At 41.8% G+C, this 20162-nt stretch overlaps 1 protein-coding gene across 4 annotated transcripts in view; it reads left to right on the plus strand.

The window, feature by feature from the left end:
* Positions 1–539: 539 nt before the first annotated feature.
* PRPS2 (phosphoribosyl pyrophosphate synthetase 2) overlaps positions 540–20162 on the plus strand; it is a 38539-nt gene continuing 18916 nt past the window's right edge. Inside the window, exons 1-2 of one of the 4 annotated variants that reach the window (XM_073354923.1) lie at positions 540–814; positions 17492–17684. In XM_073354923.1, the coding sequence (XP_073211024.1) occupies positions 693–814; positions 17492–17684 (315 nt within the window). In that variant the 5' untranslated portion in view covers positions 540–692. Of the gene's footprint in view, positions 815–10763; positions 10949–17491; positions 17685–20162 lie in introns of those variants that run through there. The other 3 variants (XM_073354929.1, XM_073354942.1, XM_073354936.1) reach the window with 3 other exon arrangements.

The following is a 20162-nucleotide window of genomic DNA, read 5'->3' on the forward strand; positions in this document are numbered from 1 at the left end:
GGCACTCCAAACATTTTTTTCCTCCTGCTGATAATAACTCATCTTGATTAATTAGCCTCTTACTCCACCTTTTCATGGTCTCGGTATGCACGTATATAATCTTCTTACTATCGGTTCCATTCCATGCAGCCGACGAAGCGGGCTCCTGTAGCCCAGGGAAGCTTAGGCTCCGATACACTTGTTCGTCTCTAAGGTGCCGCAAGGGCTCCTCTCCTCATCCACTGCATGCATCGGACGAGGTGAGCTGTAGCTCAGGAAAGCTTATGCTCAAATAAATGTGTCAGTCTCTGAGAAGAACAGGAGGACTTGTGGCACCTTAGAGACTAACCCATTTATTTGAGCATGAGCTTTGGTGAGCTACAAGGTGCCACGAGTCCTCCTCTTCTCTTTGCGGATACAGACTAACAGGGCTGCTACTCTGGAACCTGTCCTCATCCCAACCGCCCCCATACCCAGCCTCCCACTCACGTGCCCCGCCCCGCCCGCCCCCGCGCCTCTCGCGCCCCGCCCCCCCGCCTCTCGCGCCCCGCCCCCTCCTCCTGCCGGCGCGCGAGCAGGGGGCGGGCCCGGGCCGCCCTGTTATTTGACCCGCGCGCTCGCTGGCTCTCTCCGCCTCCGCCGGGAGCCTCAGCCCGCGCTCTGCACCCGCCGCCGCCTGCCTCCCTCCCTCCCTCCCTCCCTCCGGCGCGGCCATGCCCAACATCGTGCTCTTCAGCGGCAGCTCGCACCAGGACCTGTCCCAGCGGGTGGCCGAGCGGCTGGGGCTGGAGCTGGGCAAGGTGGTGACCAAGAAATTCAGCAACCAGGAAACCAGGTGACGCGGGCATCGGGAGGAGGAGGGGGGGGGGCGTTAATGAAGCGGGGCCCGCGTTACCTGCTCTCCCCGCCTGCGTGCGTCCCTGGTCCCGCCCCCGCCTTCGGGTTCCAGGCCAGCGCCCAGGGCCTGGTCCCGCCGCTCCCCGGGGCCGCCGGCCCCGGCAAACTGCCCCCCCCCCCCGCCCCGCCGAGCCTGCGCCCTGCCCTGGCGCCGCCACCTGAGCCGTGACAGTTGGCAGCCCCCCCGCCCTCCCCCTTGCCGGGCTGCCCCTCCCCCCACATAACGCGCGGAGCGGCCCCGTGGTGAGGTGGGGGGCCACCACCTGTGGGATTGAGGGTCCATGTGTTTCTGTACCAACCCCACACGCTCCCTCCGTGGTGGGAAGCGCGTTATCCAGCCGGCAGGAAGGATGAACCGAAGCCTTATGGCACCGATGAGGCGGCTAAAAATCACACCCTTGCTTAGATCTGTTACAGCGTCTTGATATGTGGGGGAGGGGGGGCAGGGAGGAGAAGAAATTGTATTTAAGAGTTGTGTGTTTTAAGCATTTGAGCTTAAGAGTTGTGTGTTACGCAGTGATGAGGACCCCCTCCCCCCGTTGCTGTGGTGTATAGGTGTCCCCCCCTAAGTGAACATCTGTTCCTCCCAAAAAGAGCCTAGTATTTTTTCGTTATTGGCTGCTGCTTTCTTTTGCTCCGTTCCTTACTTTGTCTCCTGGAAGGATGCTGCTGGCCTTTCTCTAACCTCCCTTTTAGAGGGAAGGCATATGAATGATTCTGCTGTCAACTAGTAGGTAAATTATCTACAGCTGTTAAATTTAACAGTTGAGAGTATGTGGCAGAGAATGCTCTCACTGGAGAACATCATCTTAGGCCTTGTCTACACTGCCACTTTACAGCTCTGCAACTTTCTCGCTTGGGGTCTGAAAAAACACCCCCTGAGGGCTGCAAGTTTGAGTGCTGTAAAGTGGCAGTGTAGATACTCCCCTCATGGGGGTGGGTTTTTTATAGGGCTGGGAGAGCTGTCCCCCAGTGCTGGTGCCGCGACTACACTGCCACTTTAACGTTGCTCGTAAAGGCATACCCTTAGACTCCTGCTGTAAAGTCCTGTTTGATGGATTGTATCTATTATAGTGGATTGTGTGACTAAATAGCTATGAGTTTGCATAGTCTAGTATTCTATGAGGTAGAGCCTGAAGGGACCTCAAAAGGTCATTTAGTCTAGTCCCCTTCTCTGAGGCAGGACCAAGTAAACCTAGACAGTCCCTGACAGATACTTGTCCAATGTGGTCTTAAAACCTTCAATTATGGGGATTCCACAACCTCCCTTGGAAGCCTATTCCAGATCTTAACTGCCTATGTCGTTAGGTGTTTTTTGGGTTGTTTTTTGTTCTTTTATACCTAACCTAAACCTTCCTTGTGGCAGATTAAGCATGTTTCTTTTTGTCCTATCTTCAGTGGGCACGGAGAATGATTGCTTGCCGTCCTTTGTACAAGAGCCCTTAATGTATTTGAAGACTGTGATCGGGTCCCCCCTTGTTGTCTTTTCTCAAGACTAAAAGTGCCCAGGTTTTTAACCTTTCATCATAATCAGGTTTTCTAAACCTTTAATCATTTTTGTTGCTCTCCTTTGGACTCTCCAGTTTGTCCACATATTTCCTAAAGTGTGGTGCCTGCAATTGGACCTAGTACTCCAGCTGTGTCCTGACCAGTGCCAACTAGAGTGGGACAGTTCTCTCCCACCTCTTACATAGCTATTCTGGGGTGTATTAAGTGTTCTGTCTCTCCCCCCCCACCCCCCAGTTGCATCATATTGTTGACTTTGTGATCTACCATAACCCCTAGATCCTTTTCATCAGTACATCTGCCTAGCCCAGTGGTCCCCAAAATGTGGGGCATGGAGGAACATTTGGGGGTGTGGTGAGGCCTGGGTGAGCCCCACTGGGGGGCAAGGAGAGACCACTACTGAGACCCGCTCTGCCCCCAGCCGCAGGTCCAGCCCTGGTCTCAGCTAGCAGATCCCGGTCGTGATCCTAGCCGTGGCTCTGCTCTCGGCCATAGCTCCCAGTTTGTGCCCCCCAGGAAAGGTGGGGGGGGGAAGCAGACACAAAAAGTTAGCCAGTTCTTCCACAGTTTATATTTGTGTGTTTGATTTTTTCCTTAAGTGTAGTACTTTACACTTGTTTCTATTGAATTTTTCATTTTGTTGATTTTGGACTAATTCTCCAATTTGTGAAGGTCACTTTGAATTCTAAACCCATCCTTGAAAGTGCTTGCAACCCCACCTATCTTAGTGTCATTCACAAATTTTATGAATATATTCTCCACTCCAGTATCCTAGGCAGTAATGAAAATATTGAATAGTACTGGACTCGGGGCTGACCCCTGTGGGGACCCCGCTTGATACATCCTCCCAGTTTGACAATGGACCGTTGATAACTACTCTTTGAGTATGGTCTTTCAACCAGTTGTGAACCCGCTTTATAGTACAGTAGAACCTCCGTTACAAACACTGGAGTTACAAACTAGGGACTGATTAACCTCACAGCTCATTTGGAACCAGAAATACACAATCAGGTAGCAGCAAAGGTGGGGGGGGGGTAGCAAATACAGTACGGTACTGTTTTAAATGCAAACTGCTAAAACAATAAAGGGAAAAGTTTTATTGTTTTAAAAAAAAAATTTGACATGGTAAGGAAACTGTTTCTGTGCTTCTTTAATTTAAATTAAGATGTTTAAAAGCAGCATTTTTTTCTGCATATTAAAGTTCAAAGTCAATGTTCAGTTGTAAACTTTTGAAAAACCACCATAACATTTTGTTTAGAGTTACGAACAACCTCCATTCCCGAGGTTCTACTAATTTAATCTAGACCATACTTCCCTACTTTGCTGATGCTAATGTTGTGTGGGGCTGTGTCAAAAGCCTTACTAAAATTACATCTACTTCCACTGTGCCAGTAACCCTGTCAAAGAAGGAAATTAGGTTGGTTTGGCATGTTTAGTTCCTGACAAACCCAATTTGGCTGTTCCTTCTAAGTGCATCCCCATCATCGTATCCGCTCATTATACTCCACACCTGAACATAGCCATTATATGGACAACATACCCCCATATCTCAATGTCTGTACTTTCACCCCCAATCGGGGAGATTGCAGATTATGTATTCCTTACGCCACCCATTCCTAAACACAGATTATCAAGGGGTGCGAAATCTGACCTTATTCCCCGATAACCAGAAACTCCTATGCTTAATCTCTGTACTGTTTTCTTTTTACTTCAACATTATTTTAATAAAATTATTAAATCTTCTCAGTGCTTACAAGCTGATTGTTTGATTACTTGTTCCAGTATCTTTTCCAGTGTTGAAGTTTGGCTAACTGGTCTATAATTCCCTTGGTCCTCTTTGTTCCCCTTTTTAAAGACAGGTAGTGTTTGCCCTTTTTCAGTGCTCTAGTACCTCACCTGTCCTCTGAGTTCTGGGAGATAATGGGTAACAGTTCCAAGATTGCTTTTGTTTAGTTCCATAGGTACTCTAGGATGAATGTCATCAGTCCCTGCTGACTTGAATACATGTAACTTACCTAAATATTCTTTAAACTGTTTAACTATTTTGGCTTGCATTCCTTCCCCTCTTATTGTTATAGTGTTGCGTATCTGGCCACTATTAACGTTTTTCTAGTAAAGTTTGAAGCAAAATAGGCATTAAACTCATCAGTTTTCTTGATGTCATCAGTTAACTCTCCTCGTCTGCTAATTAGGGGGCCTACACTTTCCTTCATCTTTCTCTTGCTCCTAATTTATTAAATAACCTCTTCTTATTGCCCTTTGTGTCCCTTGCAGAGAGTAACTCATTTTGTGCCTTAGCCTTTCTGATTTTGTCCATACATGCTTGTGCTATTCTTTTGTACTCCTTGGCAGTTTGTCCATGTTTTCACTTTTTGTAGGATTCCTTTTTTGATTTTTCAGATCGTTAAAGAGCTCCTGTTGTAACAATATTGGCCTCTTACTATTATTACTCTTTCCTTTGCAACAGGCTAGTTTTCAGTTGTGCCTTTAATATTGTCATCCTGAGAAACTGCCCGCTCTCGATCTCCTTCTTCGCTTAGATTTTCTTCCCATGAGACCTTACCTACCAGTTCTCTGAGTCTGCTTTGTAGGAAACCTTTGGGTTTATTTTCTAAAATGATCATGAGGAAAAGGGAACACTGCTTTCTCATTTTGTATAAACAAAACCTAAATTGTACCAGAAGCATATCTTCCTGAAACTTATTGTATATAACAGTAATCCTCTTTCTGTATTAGTTTTTAGGTTTTGCTAAAATGTGTAAGTAAGTAAATGTGCATTATTACAGAACACATTACACAGAAGTCAATAATTAACCAATTGACTCAATATTAAAATACTCAACCTTATCCCATAAAAGAACCTCAGACTCTTTTCACACAACACTTAGGCAAAAACCTGTTGTCAAGGTTCCTCCCCCACTCTGTACTCTAGGGTACAGATGTGGGGACCTGCATGAAAAACCTCCTAAGCTTATCTTTACCAGCTTAGGTCAAAACTTCCCCAAGGTACAAAATATTCCACCCGTTGTCCTTGGACTGGCTGCTACCACCACCAAACTAATACTGGTTACTGGGGAAGAGCTGTTTGGACGCGTCCTTCCCCCCCAAAATACTTCCCAAAACCTTGCACCCCACTTCCTGGACAAGGTTTGGTAAAAAGCCTCACCAATTTGCCTAGGTGACTACAGACCCAGACCCTTGGATCTTAAGAACAATGAACAATCCTCCCAACACTTGCACCCCCCCTTTCCTGGGAAATTTTGGATAAAAAGCCTCACCAATTTGCATAGGTGACCACAGACCCAAACCCTTGGATCTGAGAACAATGAAAAAGCATTCAGTTTTCTTACAAGAAGACTTTTAATAAAAATAGAAGTAAATAGAAATAAAGAAATCCCCCCCTGTAAAATCAGGATGGTAGATATCTTACAGGGTAATTAGATTCAAAAACATAGAGAACCCCTCTAGGCAAAACCTTAAGTTACAAAAAGGATACACAGACAGAAATAGTCATTCTATTCAGCACAGTTCTTTTCTCAGCCATTTAAAGAAATCATAATCTAACACATACCTAGCTAGATTACTTACTAAAAGTTCTAAAACTCCATTCCTGGTCTATCCCCGGTAAAGACCAGCATACAGACAGACACAGACCCTTTGTTTCTCTCCCTCCTCCCAGCTTCTGAAAGTATCTTGTCTCCTCATTGGTCATTTTGGTCAGGTGCCAGCGAGGTTACCTTTAGCTTCTTAACCCTTTACAGGTGAGGAGCTTTCCCCTGGCCAGGAGGGATTTCAAAGGGGTTTACCCTTCCCTTTATATTTGACACCTGTGTAAACAGATAAGCCTTGCCCTTAGGGTCAACTAACTCATGTTCAGCTATGGCAGCAAGTCCCACGGACGAAAGACTTTAACTATAAATTCATTGCTGCTGTTCATTTAACAGTCTTTTCAAAAATATGTGCATACATGCTTTTGTGTGCAGGTCAGCTGATATGCTTATGTAACCCCTGACTTGCAAATGAAGCATATGAAAATCACATTGCCTATACAATCTGGAGGAAAAAAATGCCCCCAAATCTTCCGTCTTCCTGAGAACCACAGTTAGAGCTCTGCTTGCAGGATAGAATATGGGTAAATGGGCACACTAAAGTTTTTTTTTTGTTTGTTTTTAACTATCTTAATCGAATATACACATAGGGTAGCCAAAACCCAATCTTTAGTGTTTTGAATTTCAATGCTAACAATTTGGATTGAATCCAGAAATTAATATTATCTGAGCCCTGAAAGAGACGCTGTGTGGCAGTGACATTTTGTACGCCATGAAATTTCTGAAAGGTCTGAATGTGTAGCTCCCAAGTAGAGTACATTGCAATATTTCAATACAGAGGTGACTAGATAGAGGACCATTCAAGAGGTGGGTAGTAGGGAAGATGTATGGTAAAAATACTGTTTATAGTTGAAACATACACTTCCAACTTCTGTGGAGAACATCAGTGTGTTAAACTGAAATTTAATCTAAAACCAAAGGAAGCATTTTCAGACACTAGAAAAAAGTGGGCATTCTTTCATAAGAAACTGCTGTGAATGTGAAAAGGGATCTCCAGCCTAATTTCTATGAAACAGTCAATTAAGATTCAGAAGTGAATATAATGATTTAGAAGATAAATAACCTGAACTTGGTTAATATCTATGCTGTAGAAATAGGTGACACAAGCGCCTTTGAGGTTACCTATTCTGTTTAGGTGTAAGGATCAAACCTCTTTGAAGGTGAATGCTCTGTGGTTCTTGATCAGCTTGTTGTTGTTAAATCTGAATTTCAGGACAACAAGAAGTATAAGAACAGTTCAGCAATTGTTGGTCAGCTCCTGATCTAAACAGAGCTTTGAGATTTTTGTAATGTTAAACTTTTACTTTCTACATGCACCTCTTACCCCCACATATGAAGATACCAGATATTGATTTTAATATTAAAGGAAATTGTTATTGAATGAGATCTGGATGAAAGACCTCTATGATGATCCTGTGTACTTACTTTGGGATTTTAGTGTTTGTTCTCCATTGCCAAGGTCATTATGAATTAACAACTTCATCTTCAAAAAATAACCATTCCCAGTGTAGAAAAGAACACACTGTAAAATGTTTCATCACACCACCTACCCTCTCAAAGACCAGTAAGGACTATATTAAAAAAAATCACCACTGGAAAAAACCAGTACATCAATAATTGAATTTGATCAGATGGTGGTTGTGTCTGGGAGTTGAGTTGTGGGCCCTGTAAGAGTGGCAAGTGTGCTGTGGGCAGCCAAAATTTTAATATATTGCATTCATAAAACTATTTAAAATGTAGACAATCATATTCCATATTAAAATAGTCTTATCAGCAATATCTAGTTTTGAAGGTTATATAGATACACACAGAATTATTTAAGAAGATTAAGATTTCAGAGTTAAGCATTCAGCAGTTTGTAAATGCCATAATTAAGGTTGCTTGGGTCATGTGATCATGTAATTAATGACTAGCATAATGCACAAGGGGACAGATTTTTAAGGCTGTACAATCATGAAAGCAGGAGGAGGGCAACCCTGCCACTAAGTGTGGGGCTAGGCCACAGGAAAGTCCTGTGTCATAATGTGCTTAAAATCCTGATTGCCTTAATTTGGGCTGTAAATATATAAGAATACTTGGAGTGGTGGTGGAACAGAAGCCTTACATATGGAAAAGAGCAGTGTAGTGAAATATGAACGCCCCATTTTTGAAGGCTTTCTTTGCAGTCTTAATGGTTAGCGACTTTATTTAAAAGTAAAGAAGAGATGAGAGGTGTCTCTGCTTTCCCCTTCCCCAAGCCAACTAATCTCCCATGAAGACATGTCCCATACTTTGGGACACACTGGATTGGAGCACAAGTCAAAAGGTTCTATTTCTGGATCTGCACCAAATCTCTGAAAATTGGTGCCTGAAATTACTCATCTGTAAAATTGAACTAAAATCTACTGTGCTTCTCATGGGTATGTCAAAGTATTATCATTTGTAAAATGAGTAAGATTCTCAGAAGGGTACAAAAGGCCAGATTTTAAAGGTATTAGGTGCCTTTGAGATTTTTTTTTCAAAAGCACGTAAAGGGCCTAACCCCCATTAATTTAAATGGGAGTAAGGCACCTAGGTGCCTTAAGTGACTTTGGACTCTGAGCCATTTTCGAACGTGAACAAGGCACTTAATAGCCGGAATCTCATTGGGGATTTAGACTCCAAATTGCCTAAGTCACTCTTGAAATAGAACCTAAACTTTTTTTGAGGGCAAATAAAATATTTATCAAGCAGTCAATAAAATGACAGGACAGTCCAAACCAAGCACTTCTCAAAGTAATCAGCCAGGTCCAGATGAAGTTACAAAAAGGGATATTCATTCTTTTGCACAAAGTGAACAGCCATCACAACGTGCATCAAAAAAATGGCTTTATCAGCTTCTCGTGCTCAAGAATTCCCTACAAAACTGCATGTGGATGGGGACAAATTATTTTGCACATCCTGCAATGTTCTCCGTTTGAATCTGGCATTTTGAGAGCAGTAAGCCTTGTACTATTAAAGCATTTAACCTTCAGGAAGAACTGCAGATATCTTCTGAAAGAAGCTCTAGATAAGAGCTAAAAAAGCACCTACTAGTTCTTCAAATTTAGAGAGGCAGAAAACTTCTCCTGTTGAAAGATAAGATGTCTAGATCTTGGTTTTTTTAGAGGTATTCCACAAAGCTTCTGAAAAGCTTAACAAATATTTGTAATTTGGACAACCAGGTCTGAATTATCTGAAGGCTTGTAAGTTATTTGATCCTCCTTATGTTTATATCCTGCCAGAACACTGAATATTTTCAAGCAATATCTGGTTGTTTTTTTTCTGCCTGAACAAGAGCGAGAACTGTACAGAAAAAAGAGAGCCCCTGAAGCTATGTCTACCTATTTCTGTAGACCTCCAAGTGTTTTGGCTTTCAGTGAAGGAGAGAATTCTAAATATTGCCAAGCTGGCCTTGAATTGTGTAAATGCTGTCTCAAACTTTGCGGATGCAGAGAGAGGTTTTTCACTGTAGAACCTGATCCTTTCTGCCAGAAGGAAATTACTAAGTGAGAAAAATTTGAAAGCTTTGTTTTCTGTACTATAAATGAAAATACTGGATTGTACTGAAATGGAGGATAATGATTAGCAAAGACGTATGACTTTTCATGTGCAAAAGCCTGAGCAATTTAAAAGGACGTTCTACTTTATTTTAGGTATTGCTGTTTGGTGTTTTATAACGTAATTTAAATGAAAATACAGGATTATCACTGGAATGCAGGCTATTTGGTTACCAAGTATTTGTAACTTAACTTTCATGTATTTAGGAAATGGTGAATAGTTATTGTAACTTTTTTCTGTATTGTGTAAATTACCAGAATAATTGAATCTGATTTGATTATATTGCATTATTTTGTCAAAATATGCAGAATTTTTAATATTTTGGTGCAGAATTCGACCTGGGGTAATGCCACAAGTGCTACAAATTCTAAGCAGATGGGTGAAGCATAAAGCTGCATCTAGGACTTCGGTTGGTTTGTTTGTAACCTACTGTGAAAGATGTCACTAAGGTAAAATTACTCCGTGAGCGTCAACAGAATCTCTGTGTGAGAAGTTTAGGTAAACGGAGTGTTACCAAATAGTTGAATTTGATTAAACTACCCAAAACAAACATAGTTGTAATGTTAGTGCAAAGGCATGGATCTTGCCCCTTCTGTACATCCTCACTAAATTACATTGTGTAAACATAAACAATCCAAAATGGATTAATTAGTAATTAGGCCCTGATACATCTACAAAAGTCACTTTATTCCAGTAATATATCTAGGCTTTTCAGAATTTAGTTATTTTTCATTTTGACTGGGTATCTATTTTTAAGCATTTTTTCTATTTTAATTTTAACAGTTGTGGGATGTTATGGGAGGCGATCAGACAATTTAATGTCAAATATTGATTCAAAAATTTTTAGAACTGTTAAAACAAACTGTCAACATCACATGTCAAAATACACACGGTGAATATCCCTAAACTCTTGTTTTCAAGCAGCATTTCTCTTTGCTTGTCTATACATTTTGATTATTTATGGAAATATGTTTTTGTTTTGCGCATGTACAATGAAGTAGGTATTTGATGTTTTACCAACTAAAAATCTAATACTTTCAAGCCCAAGTATATCTAGGGTATCTGTTACAAAATCTCACTTTTGTTAGCTTAGTATTTTAAGGAAAAAAGTGTCTACTGATTTAATTCATTCTCTCCTATCTCTGTGCTGTTGTACTTCTCATTTGTCTTCACAATAGATGGTTTTATTGAATCTCTCTAGGAACTTTGTATACACTTGCGTGTAAACTGAAGACACCAAGAATTAGACAAACAACTGACAGAAGATCATACTTCTCTGAAGGAAAATTCTGACTAATTTATCCTTTTATTAAATTGCTGTATAGTGGCTAAGGAATGAGCTGCATATCCAATCTGATTAGTTGTTGCTGTCTCACACTTCAATACTGAACTTTGAGAAGGTAAACATTGAGGGTACTAACATGTTGCATGACTGTCTTCAGCTAGCTGTGAGAAAACCCTCTTGTAGGCAATCGTACTCTTTCACCTATAATTCTGTGGTACCTATAATTAGATCGGTGTGGCCAAACTTAATGGCCCTCCGAGCCACATATTTCAATCTTCAAAGTTCGAGGACTGGGGCACACCTGCCAGGGCTTCAGCCCCACTCCTGCTGAAGCCCTGGGCCCTGGTAGGTGTGTCTCGCAGGGCAGAAGCTTCCATTGCACTACCCCACTCAAAGGCGGAGGTCCTGAGCGCTCCCCCTCCCCCCGGTCTGGTAGGTGGAGAATGGAGGGTCTTGAATGGTAAAAGAGCCGCATGTGGCATGTGAGCCACAGTTTGGCCACCCCTGAATTAGATGATCACGAAGTGCTATGAAAACATTAATTTCAGCCTGATTTCAGTCCTTAAATCTTTGTGTGCACGTTGCCGCAGAGATTTGCATACACATGGCCTAACAGCTCACACTTATGCCTACAAAATTAGTGTGTATTTCTGAGGTGAAAAACATGGCCTCAAATCTCTATACACTTTGCGTGAAGGGAACGTTATTCTCATTTCCAAATGGGTCAGTAGGTTTAAAGGTTGTGGCTAGCTGAAGGACATTGGTAAGCAACTGTCATTAGTATACTGAGAGAGAGAACGGAGGCAACGTGGCTCCCAGTGCTATGTTCTTTTCCAGGTTCTCAAACTTCATTGCACCACAACAACCTTCTGACCACAAAATTACTATATGACCCCCAGGCAGAGGGCATGTAACCTTGGGCTTCGGCCCTGCATCGAGGGGCTCAGACTTCAGCCCCAGCAAGTCTAAGCCAGCCCTAGTGACCCCATTAAAATGGGGTCGTGACCCACTTTGGGGTCCCACCCACAGTTTGAGAACCGCTGGTCTAATCACTGGAATATACTTCTCCCAAAGGTGTATATACGTACAGAATGCATAAGCTACGTTATTGGACTCATGTGAGCTGTTCTATCTTAATGAAGTATTTTAGTAATGGCCATAAAGAAAGTTAAAATGTTATAATACACTGTCTTCTACATGTAGTAAAAATGAATACACTTCATTTAAAAAATTTTCCCCAACTACATAACTATTTACAAATTATTGATTACTTCTAAGTGCTACAATCTTTCTTCCACTAAACGTTCTCTCTGTCATTCTGAGAATATTTCTCAAGTTTGGCAATATCTCCTTTTTACATTTCACTTATTCCTTCTCTTTCCCTTGTGTAATAGTTCTCCTGATAGGCATAAAAATAAGTCTTTAACTTTAAAGATGTAGTTCAGAAGAAATGTTACAGGGTTCTTGCACATGGTGATATTAGGAACCATTTTCCTAATCTCCTTCAGACCTATCCCAGAGTTCTCACATGCTAGGGCAACACGTGTTTGTTTTGTTTAAGCTGTTTTCAGCAAGGGCACTGAGTCAAAGCTGTGGTGATTTCTTTATTCATCATTTACTGTGTTCTTGGGGGGGGGGGGTGTGGAATATCCTTATTCAGCACTTACGAGTGGACCTTAGGTGGCCATTGCTGAAATTTGTTCATACATTTTTATTATATTTGTTTTGTCTTTTATTATTTTCTCAAGAGTATGAGAGAAGTTCACTTTAGAGCTAGATTAGTAGGATGAGCACAAACACAATGTGGTTTGTTTTTTTTAATGGCGCTTGGATATTTGGATACTTGATGTACGTGTGTCACTGTTGTCCCTGCCTAAACTGATGGTCCCATCTGCTAACATGAAATTAATTTTTATTTATAGGTGGGGCCTATAATATCATTATCATTCTAGGCTCTTCAGCCCATTTCTCTTCTTCCTCTTCCTCCCTCCCCCCTCCCCCCCCCCCCCCCGCTTGATTAGTTCCACCTATCCCTTCCATCTGTCATCTCTTCTCAACCCCTGGCATTATCATTAAGGTTGCTTGACACTTCCCATTATAAGGCACTGTCTTCAGTTGTTTATAACTTTTAACCATTTGGGATGAAATGTTATAAGGTGTCTGCCTTAGGGTGAATTTTTTTGTGTGTGGAAATTTCAGCCAAAATGGTTCTGAGAATGAGGCTAGGAAAAAATATTGTTTTGTCTGTTATAAAATTCTGGCAACCTTTCTTTTAAACAGTTCTAGTTTCCCCCATGCTTTGGAGCAGGGACTTGAAATTTGATAGAAGTGTGGCCTCTTTCAGGGTTGTGCCTTTCCCATCCCCATGAAAATTCTCCCAAATATTGGTCAAGTTATAAGCCTTTGAAAATTCTCGGTTTGCATATGATCAGTAGAGACTTGGTAGAGCTTACAAGCTAATCACCAAAGATTCCATCCTCGCAGAGTGTGCTCAAGCTTCACAGCTATTAGTGTTGACCAGAGTTCATGTGCCATGCCTGCAGAGTGAAAATGCATGAACCTTCTTCCTCAGGGTTACGGGGTGAAGCCAGACCTTCCCTGTAATGACTGCTCTGGTTTGGGACTGGGCACTGGAATTGGCAGGAGGAAGTGTCTGTCTCCTGTACTGTCAATGATCCTCCCACCTGCTGGTGCCCAGGTAGCATAGAGGAGGAAGCAGTCCATCAAATGCAGAGGGGAGGGAAAGAAGTAGATTTAGGACAAGGAGTCTGGTGAGACTGAGACTAGAGGATGGTGGGGGAAGGTCCTGGGGCATGGGGGATCTTTAGGATTGGGTTGGGAAGTCTGAGGCGTGGAGACTGGGATGAGGAGCCAGGGTGGAGAAGAGATAAGAGACAGGGACAGATGGAGGGGATAGGTGGAACTAGTCAAGCTTGGGAAGGTGGGGGGGAAACAGGCTGAAGAGCCTAGAATGGAACCCAAGATTCTGCAGTCTCACTGTTCCTCTGCTGTCACCACATATCTGTGAAACCCACTGACCCATCTGCCTCTAATGCTGGGCTGCATAGAAGATGAAACCTACTATTGCTGTCAGTTAGTCTGGTAGCTCAAGTGACTGAGGCCTATAGTGGATCTAAACATCAGTATGATGCCCCCAATGGGATTTGTTTTACCATTTTGCCTTTTTTAAAAACCTAGGAAATTGCACACCAAACAGTGATGTTAAAAGAACACTAAATTTGCGTAGTCAAACACACAAAAGTTAGAAAATTCCAGATTTAAGGTTGCCTGTGAATCCTTAATTCAGACCTGATGTGCATATGCATTATGCTGCAGTCTTTAATTACATGTTCACTTCCTGTTTTTCCACAGGACCCCTGCTTTTAGTGCACAGAATAGGGCCACACATTGAACAGCAAGGAGAAAACAAAATATTGAATAGTGAGCACAGTCCATTCTGTTTGTAATGTTCATGTGTGTATACATGCAATACAAGGTGTACTTATCCTTGTTGTAGGTGCTTTATGACACATTTTAAAAAAAAAAAAAACCTACAGTACACCCTCGCTATAATAAACCTGTTGGGATTCAAGCCTTTTGTCTGTTATAGCCAGGGGTTCGTTACAGCGAAAGGACAGTCAAAACACGAATGATAAACTGCTGGAGTAAGTTAATGAAATCACTTTGGATAAAGGTGTTAGCTAAATTAATTAATAACATAACTACTTGTGACATGCATCCTGTACTGTGTTAATTTATTGAGGAACACACAAACACAAATTCCAAATTGAAACAGAACATTCAAAACCAGTCGAACATTTTCAGTTTTGATTCAATTAAAAAATAAAAATTCTAAACATGAAGTCTCAATTCTAAAAAAAAAAAGAAAAATTTCATCAGTTTTGCTTTGCCATGCTGGTTGCATGGAAGCTCTCTGAGCTAATATCCGCATTTGACAGAGTTGTAAGGTATTTATTGCCTCAACCCGATATTTCCATCCATGCAATAGCAGTCTCTAACCCCTGTACTACCTCAGATGCAAATGGGGCAGGGGGCACTGATTCGTCTGCCTCCTTAATTTCATTTTTCTGGGTATTTGACATCTCTCGCCCCCGCACCTCCCCCAACACTTCGGCAATGATGTCTTCCACCGTCAGCATGGTGATCACTGTACACTTATCTACATGAAGCCAGTCATTCACTACAGCTTCAGGATCCTCTACTCCAATGGTTCTCAACCAGGGGTATGCGTACCCCTGGGGGTACACAGAGGTCTTTCAGAGGGACAACTCTGTATTTGCCTAGTTTTACAACAGGCTACATAAAAAGCACTAGTGAAGTCAGTACAAACTAAAATTTCATACAGTGACTTGTTCATAGTGCTCTATACACTGAAATGTAAGTGCAATATTTATATTCCAATTGATTTCTTACAATAAAGTAAGCAATTTTTCAGTTATAGTTAGCGGTGACAATTTTGTACTTTTATGTCTGATTTTTGTAAGCAAGAAGTTTTTAAGTGAGGTGGAAACTTTGGGTATGCAAGACAAATCAATCCAGAGAGAGGTTGAGAGCAGCTGCTCTACTCCATCCAGCAAATGAAAGCATCCGGATATCCAGCGGAAGCTAGTCATTGTCGTTTTCCAGTTGTGCATGCATGTTCAACATCCAGTACTGTACTGTAGATGGGATCTAGGTACAGGTTTGTTAGACTAAGATTTGTAATTATCAATTATGATATAGTGAGGGTGTATACTTCTACAATCCTCATAATTATAATAAAGCATCTGAAAATATAGTTATGATTTTATGGTCTCCACCAGAGTCATCCTTGTTCCTTGCAGCTACAGAAAACAAATGGGTCAGTCTGAAGGGTGGTGAACTAGGACTAGGGTGAGTTCCCAAGCTATAGGGCCTCATGAAACCGTGACTTCTCCCTCTAGTTTCTTTTATGAGCAGGGCTTCAGCTCCTTGTGATTGCATTTGTGGCAGAGTGGTTAGGCCATTTGAAGCTTTATAAATCTGACTGGCTCATTGGGTTATGAACCCAAATATAGACATGGATTTAAATGGGCTGATAGAAAAAGTACTTCCTGCATGGTAATACTAAGACAAGAATACTATGGTGTGTATGCTTAAAGAAAAGAGACAAGGTGTTGAGGCTGTATAGCTATAAACTTTTTTTCAATTGGACTGACTTCTGTAAGTGAGAGAGACAAGCCTTCAATCTTACAGAGAGCTGCTCTTTAGGTCTGCTCTTTAGGTCTAGGAAATACATTCAGAGTGACACTGAGGAAGAGCTCTGTGTAAGCTCTACAGCTTCTCTCACTAACAGCAGTTGACCCAATAAAAAAATATTACCTCACCCACCTTTTCTCTCACATCCTGGGATTGACATGACTACACCAACACTGTTAAGTTAGTTTAATGTCTGTGATTAGTACTGTACCATGTAGAAGGTCTCTGTTTGGTTCAAGAGTTCGATTTCTTGCCCTTTAGTCTTGTAGGGAGTAAAAGTATTGTACTGTTCCGTGCTCGGCCTATTGTATTTTTTTTAAAATTTGCTTTCCCCTCTTAAATGAGCTTTAGCTGTGGTAGAAGATGTCATATATTGCATGCTGCAGTTTCTTGGGAAGCATAAGGCATTAATTTTGTGTAAAAACTGAACATTGTAAATCTGTGGAAGACGGGAGAGTAAAATAAAGGGAACCTCTTGTGTTCCAGTGTAGAGAAACAAAGAAAGCAAACCCAGTTTAAAAAAGAAAAAGCAGGCTGTTAAGCATTTTCAATTATGAGCTGAAGTAAAAGCTTCTTTTCACCTGCATTTGAGAACAGTATCTATTTCTTGGTTTGAATAGTGTGTTTTAGTGTGGAAGAAAAAATTCATTTTTTTTATAAAGCTGTCTAGAGGCAAATATTTTCTCTAGCTAAAGAAACAAGTGGAGTGATTAAAACATCTAACAAGATAGATTAGCATTATTTCATGGGCATGATCTTTTAGTGCTCCAAACCTCCTTTGGAGACGGCAATGAGACCATGTAAAACAGGTTAAGATTTTCTTTTCACTGTCTACACTACCACTTACGTCAGCATAATTTGTGACTTAGGTTGGTGTAACTTCTGCTGCTCAGAGGGGTGGCTTATTCATACCCCTAAGTGCCAATGTGAACAGTGCTATGTCAAATGAAGAGCTTCTCCTACTGATATAGCTACTGCCACTCGTTGGAGTTGGATTAATTAAGTCAACGGGGGAGCTCTATCCTCTTATCTTAGTGACCACACTAAAGAGCTTACAGTGGTGCTGATGTAAACTTTCTAGTGTAGCCATAGCCTCAGTGTTAGACTGAATGAGAGTGACTTCTGTTCTTTATCAACAATTATTTTATGCAGCCTGGTATAAACCTTTTAGATGGTGAATTTAGAGTAAAATAGCAAAGTTGAGTTTTTTTTTTTGCAGTAGACATAGTAAAATGTACTGTATGTGCTAAATGAACAATTATATAATCTACACATATTGGACTGTCAGAACTACTGAGAGCTGCTATTAGTTTTCTTTTTAAAAATCCATTTCATGAACTCAGAATTGTTTGATCCTAGAATTCTTTCTTCTGTTTAAGTACTTTAAATAATTCATTGGCCCAACCTTACTCTTTTTCAGTGTAGAGATTGGTGAAAGTGTGAGAGGGGAAGATGTGTATATTATCCAGAGTGGCTGTGGAGAAATCAATGATAACTTGATGGAACTTCTCATAATGATTAATGCTTGCAAGATTGCATCATCGTCCAGAGTGACTGCAGTAATTCCATGTTTTCCATATGCCAGGCAAGATAAGAAAGACAAGGTAGGTGAGGTGTGTTGAATTACAAAGCCAATATCAAACTACACTCTAATTTCTTTCCTATTTGTCCCAATCGAAATTTTTAAAGCTAATCAGGGAGGGGATAGCTCAGTGGTTTGAGCATTGGCCTACTAAACCCAGGGTTGTGAGTTCAATCCTTGAGGGGGCCATTTAGGGATCTGGGGCAAAAAAAAAAAATGGAGATTGTGCCTGGTTTGAGTAGGGGTTGGACTAGATGATTTCTTGAGGTCCCTTCCAACTCTGATATTCTATGAATACTTTTGTAAATGCTTCTAGGAGACTGACCAGACTTCTTTACTTTGCCAATATTTGCCTTTCTCAAACATTATGTAATCATTAAAGGACTGTTTGGTAACCAAAATGAGTAAGACAAGCCATTACATTAATCTTATATTTTGATAAACAATTTCAGCTAGCATTCTGTTCACAGGTGCAGGTATTGTGTTTTTTCAGTCTTCTAGTTCGGAAAACTCCTACAACAAGTTAACTTCAGTTTTGAGGGCTGTATTGTTTTGGAGAGTGTCTGTCTGTAATTCAACACTTCTGTACATTTAAAAAAGAAGAGTATACCCTTTCTAAACTAATTCAGTTGTTACATTTTAATAAATAAATACTTAAACGCATGATATATTTTATTAAACATAATAGAGGTCATAGAGATATAGGAAAAGAGAAGAAGTTAGTAGAAGTGAAGAACGACCACTAGAGTGGGAAAACTGAAGTGCTCTAACCGTTCTTCAGGTAGCTAGTGAAGATGGGAATGGGAGCCTTGGATAGATAGCTATCCCTTTTTCTGTGTAATCTAACAGTAAAACATTCCATTAGCATCCCCTTGAAGGGGAAGGAACAGTCATTGTACTAATGAAACTATTTGCCTGGAAAACTCTTCAGTCATGCTGCTAGATATTTAGTTGTTTGTTTTGAGTAGGACATGGTATTAATGCTGTAAGATAATTTGTTAATAGAAAACTGATACTTTCAAGTTAAACACTTACTTGGATGTTCTGGATCTGTGCTCCCTAATATCTAACTTAAATCTTCCTTGTTGCAAATTAAGCCCATTACTAGTGCCCTACTTTCACTGGGCATGGAGAACAATTGATCACCGAATTCTGTATAAAAGCCCTTAACTTTTTTGAAGACTGATCAGGTCCTTCCCTTATTCATCTTTTCTCAAGACTAAAAATGCCCAGTTTTTAGCTTTTTCCTCAGCAGTCAAGGTTTCTAAACCTGTTTTGCTCTCCTGTGGATTTTCTCTCCAGTTAGTCCACATCTTTACTGAAGTTAGCACCCAGAACTGTGCACAGTATTCCAGCTGAGACCTCACCAATGCCAAATAGAAAAGGACAGTTTTATGCCCTGGATCATACATACAGCACATCTTCCACCAGGAAGTAGGTTTGCTACCAGTGCTGAGAACCTGAAGGATCCCCTCAAGGATCATATCCCTTCCACTCCACCTCCTCTCTGGCAACTACCTCTTCTCCCTCTCTCCTCCCCCTCTCCTCTAAGGCATGACTACACTTGCGAGTTAGAGCGCATTAAAGCAGCTCCGGGCATCCTAACTCATAATGCGTCCACACTGGCAAGGCACGTAGAGGGCCCAGACTCATGACTGGAGCGCTCCTGGTAATCCACCTCCATGAGAAGCACGATGCTTGCTGCAGCCCGGCTGGAGCACCAGAGTGCCAGTGTGGACGCCCTGGTCTATTAATGCGCTCTGATCAGCCTCCAGAAGCGTCCCACAGTGTTCTAGCCACTCAGGTCATCACTTCGAACTCTACTGCCCTGCCCTCAGGAGACCAGCTATCAGACTCGCCCTTTAAATTCTCTGGGGATTTTGAAAATCCCCTTCCTGCTTCCTCAGCAAGGCATGGAGTGCTCTCAGATCTTGCCGGGTGACCATGCCTCCACGCGCCAGGCGATCCAGTATGGAGCAATGGCGAGGTGCTGGACCTCATCAGTGTTTGGGGGAAGGAAGCTGTCCAGTCCCAGCTGCACTCCAGCCGTAGGAATTACGATACCTTTGGGCAGATATCCAAGGACATGATGGAAAGAGGCCAAGACTGGTATGCCCTGCAGTGCAGGGTTAAAGTGAAGGAGCTGAGGAATGTGTACTTCCATGCTGCTCCCCCCACCCAACCCCGCAGCCCTTGTCCCAAAACTCTTTCCCTTGTGACCCCATGTCACCTCGAACCCACTTTCCCCAACATACGGGTACTTATCACCACCAGGTGCTTCCAACACCTGTGGCTTCACCACCCAGCCACCATTAAGTAAAAGATATCGTAGCCCAGGAAAGCGACAGGCACTGCAACTCAGTGCATCATACATAGCAAACACCAGTTCCTACTAACATTGGAACCATTGCACTTCACTCCCATGCAGGGCACCAAACATTAGTGGTGGCTTTCAGCCTCAAATTGCTCCCTCAGGGCATCCCTAATCCTTGCAGCCCTATTCTCTAAT

This window comes from Lepidochelys kempii, chromosome 1 (assembly GCF_965140265.1).
Source record: "Lepidochelys kempii isolate rLepKem1 chromosome 1, rLepKem1.hap2, whole genome shotgun sequence".
Classification (NCBI taxonomy): domain Eukaryota; kingdom Metazoa; phylum Chordata; order Testudines; family Cheloniidae; genus Lepidochelys; species Lepidochelys kempii.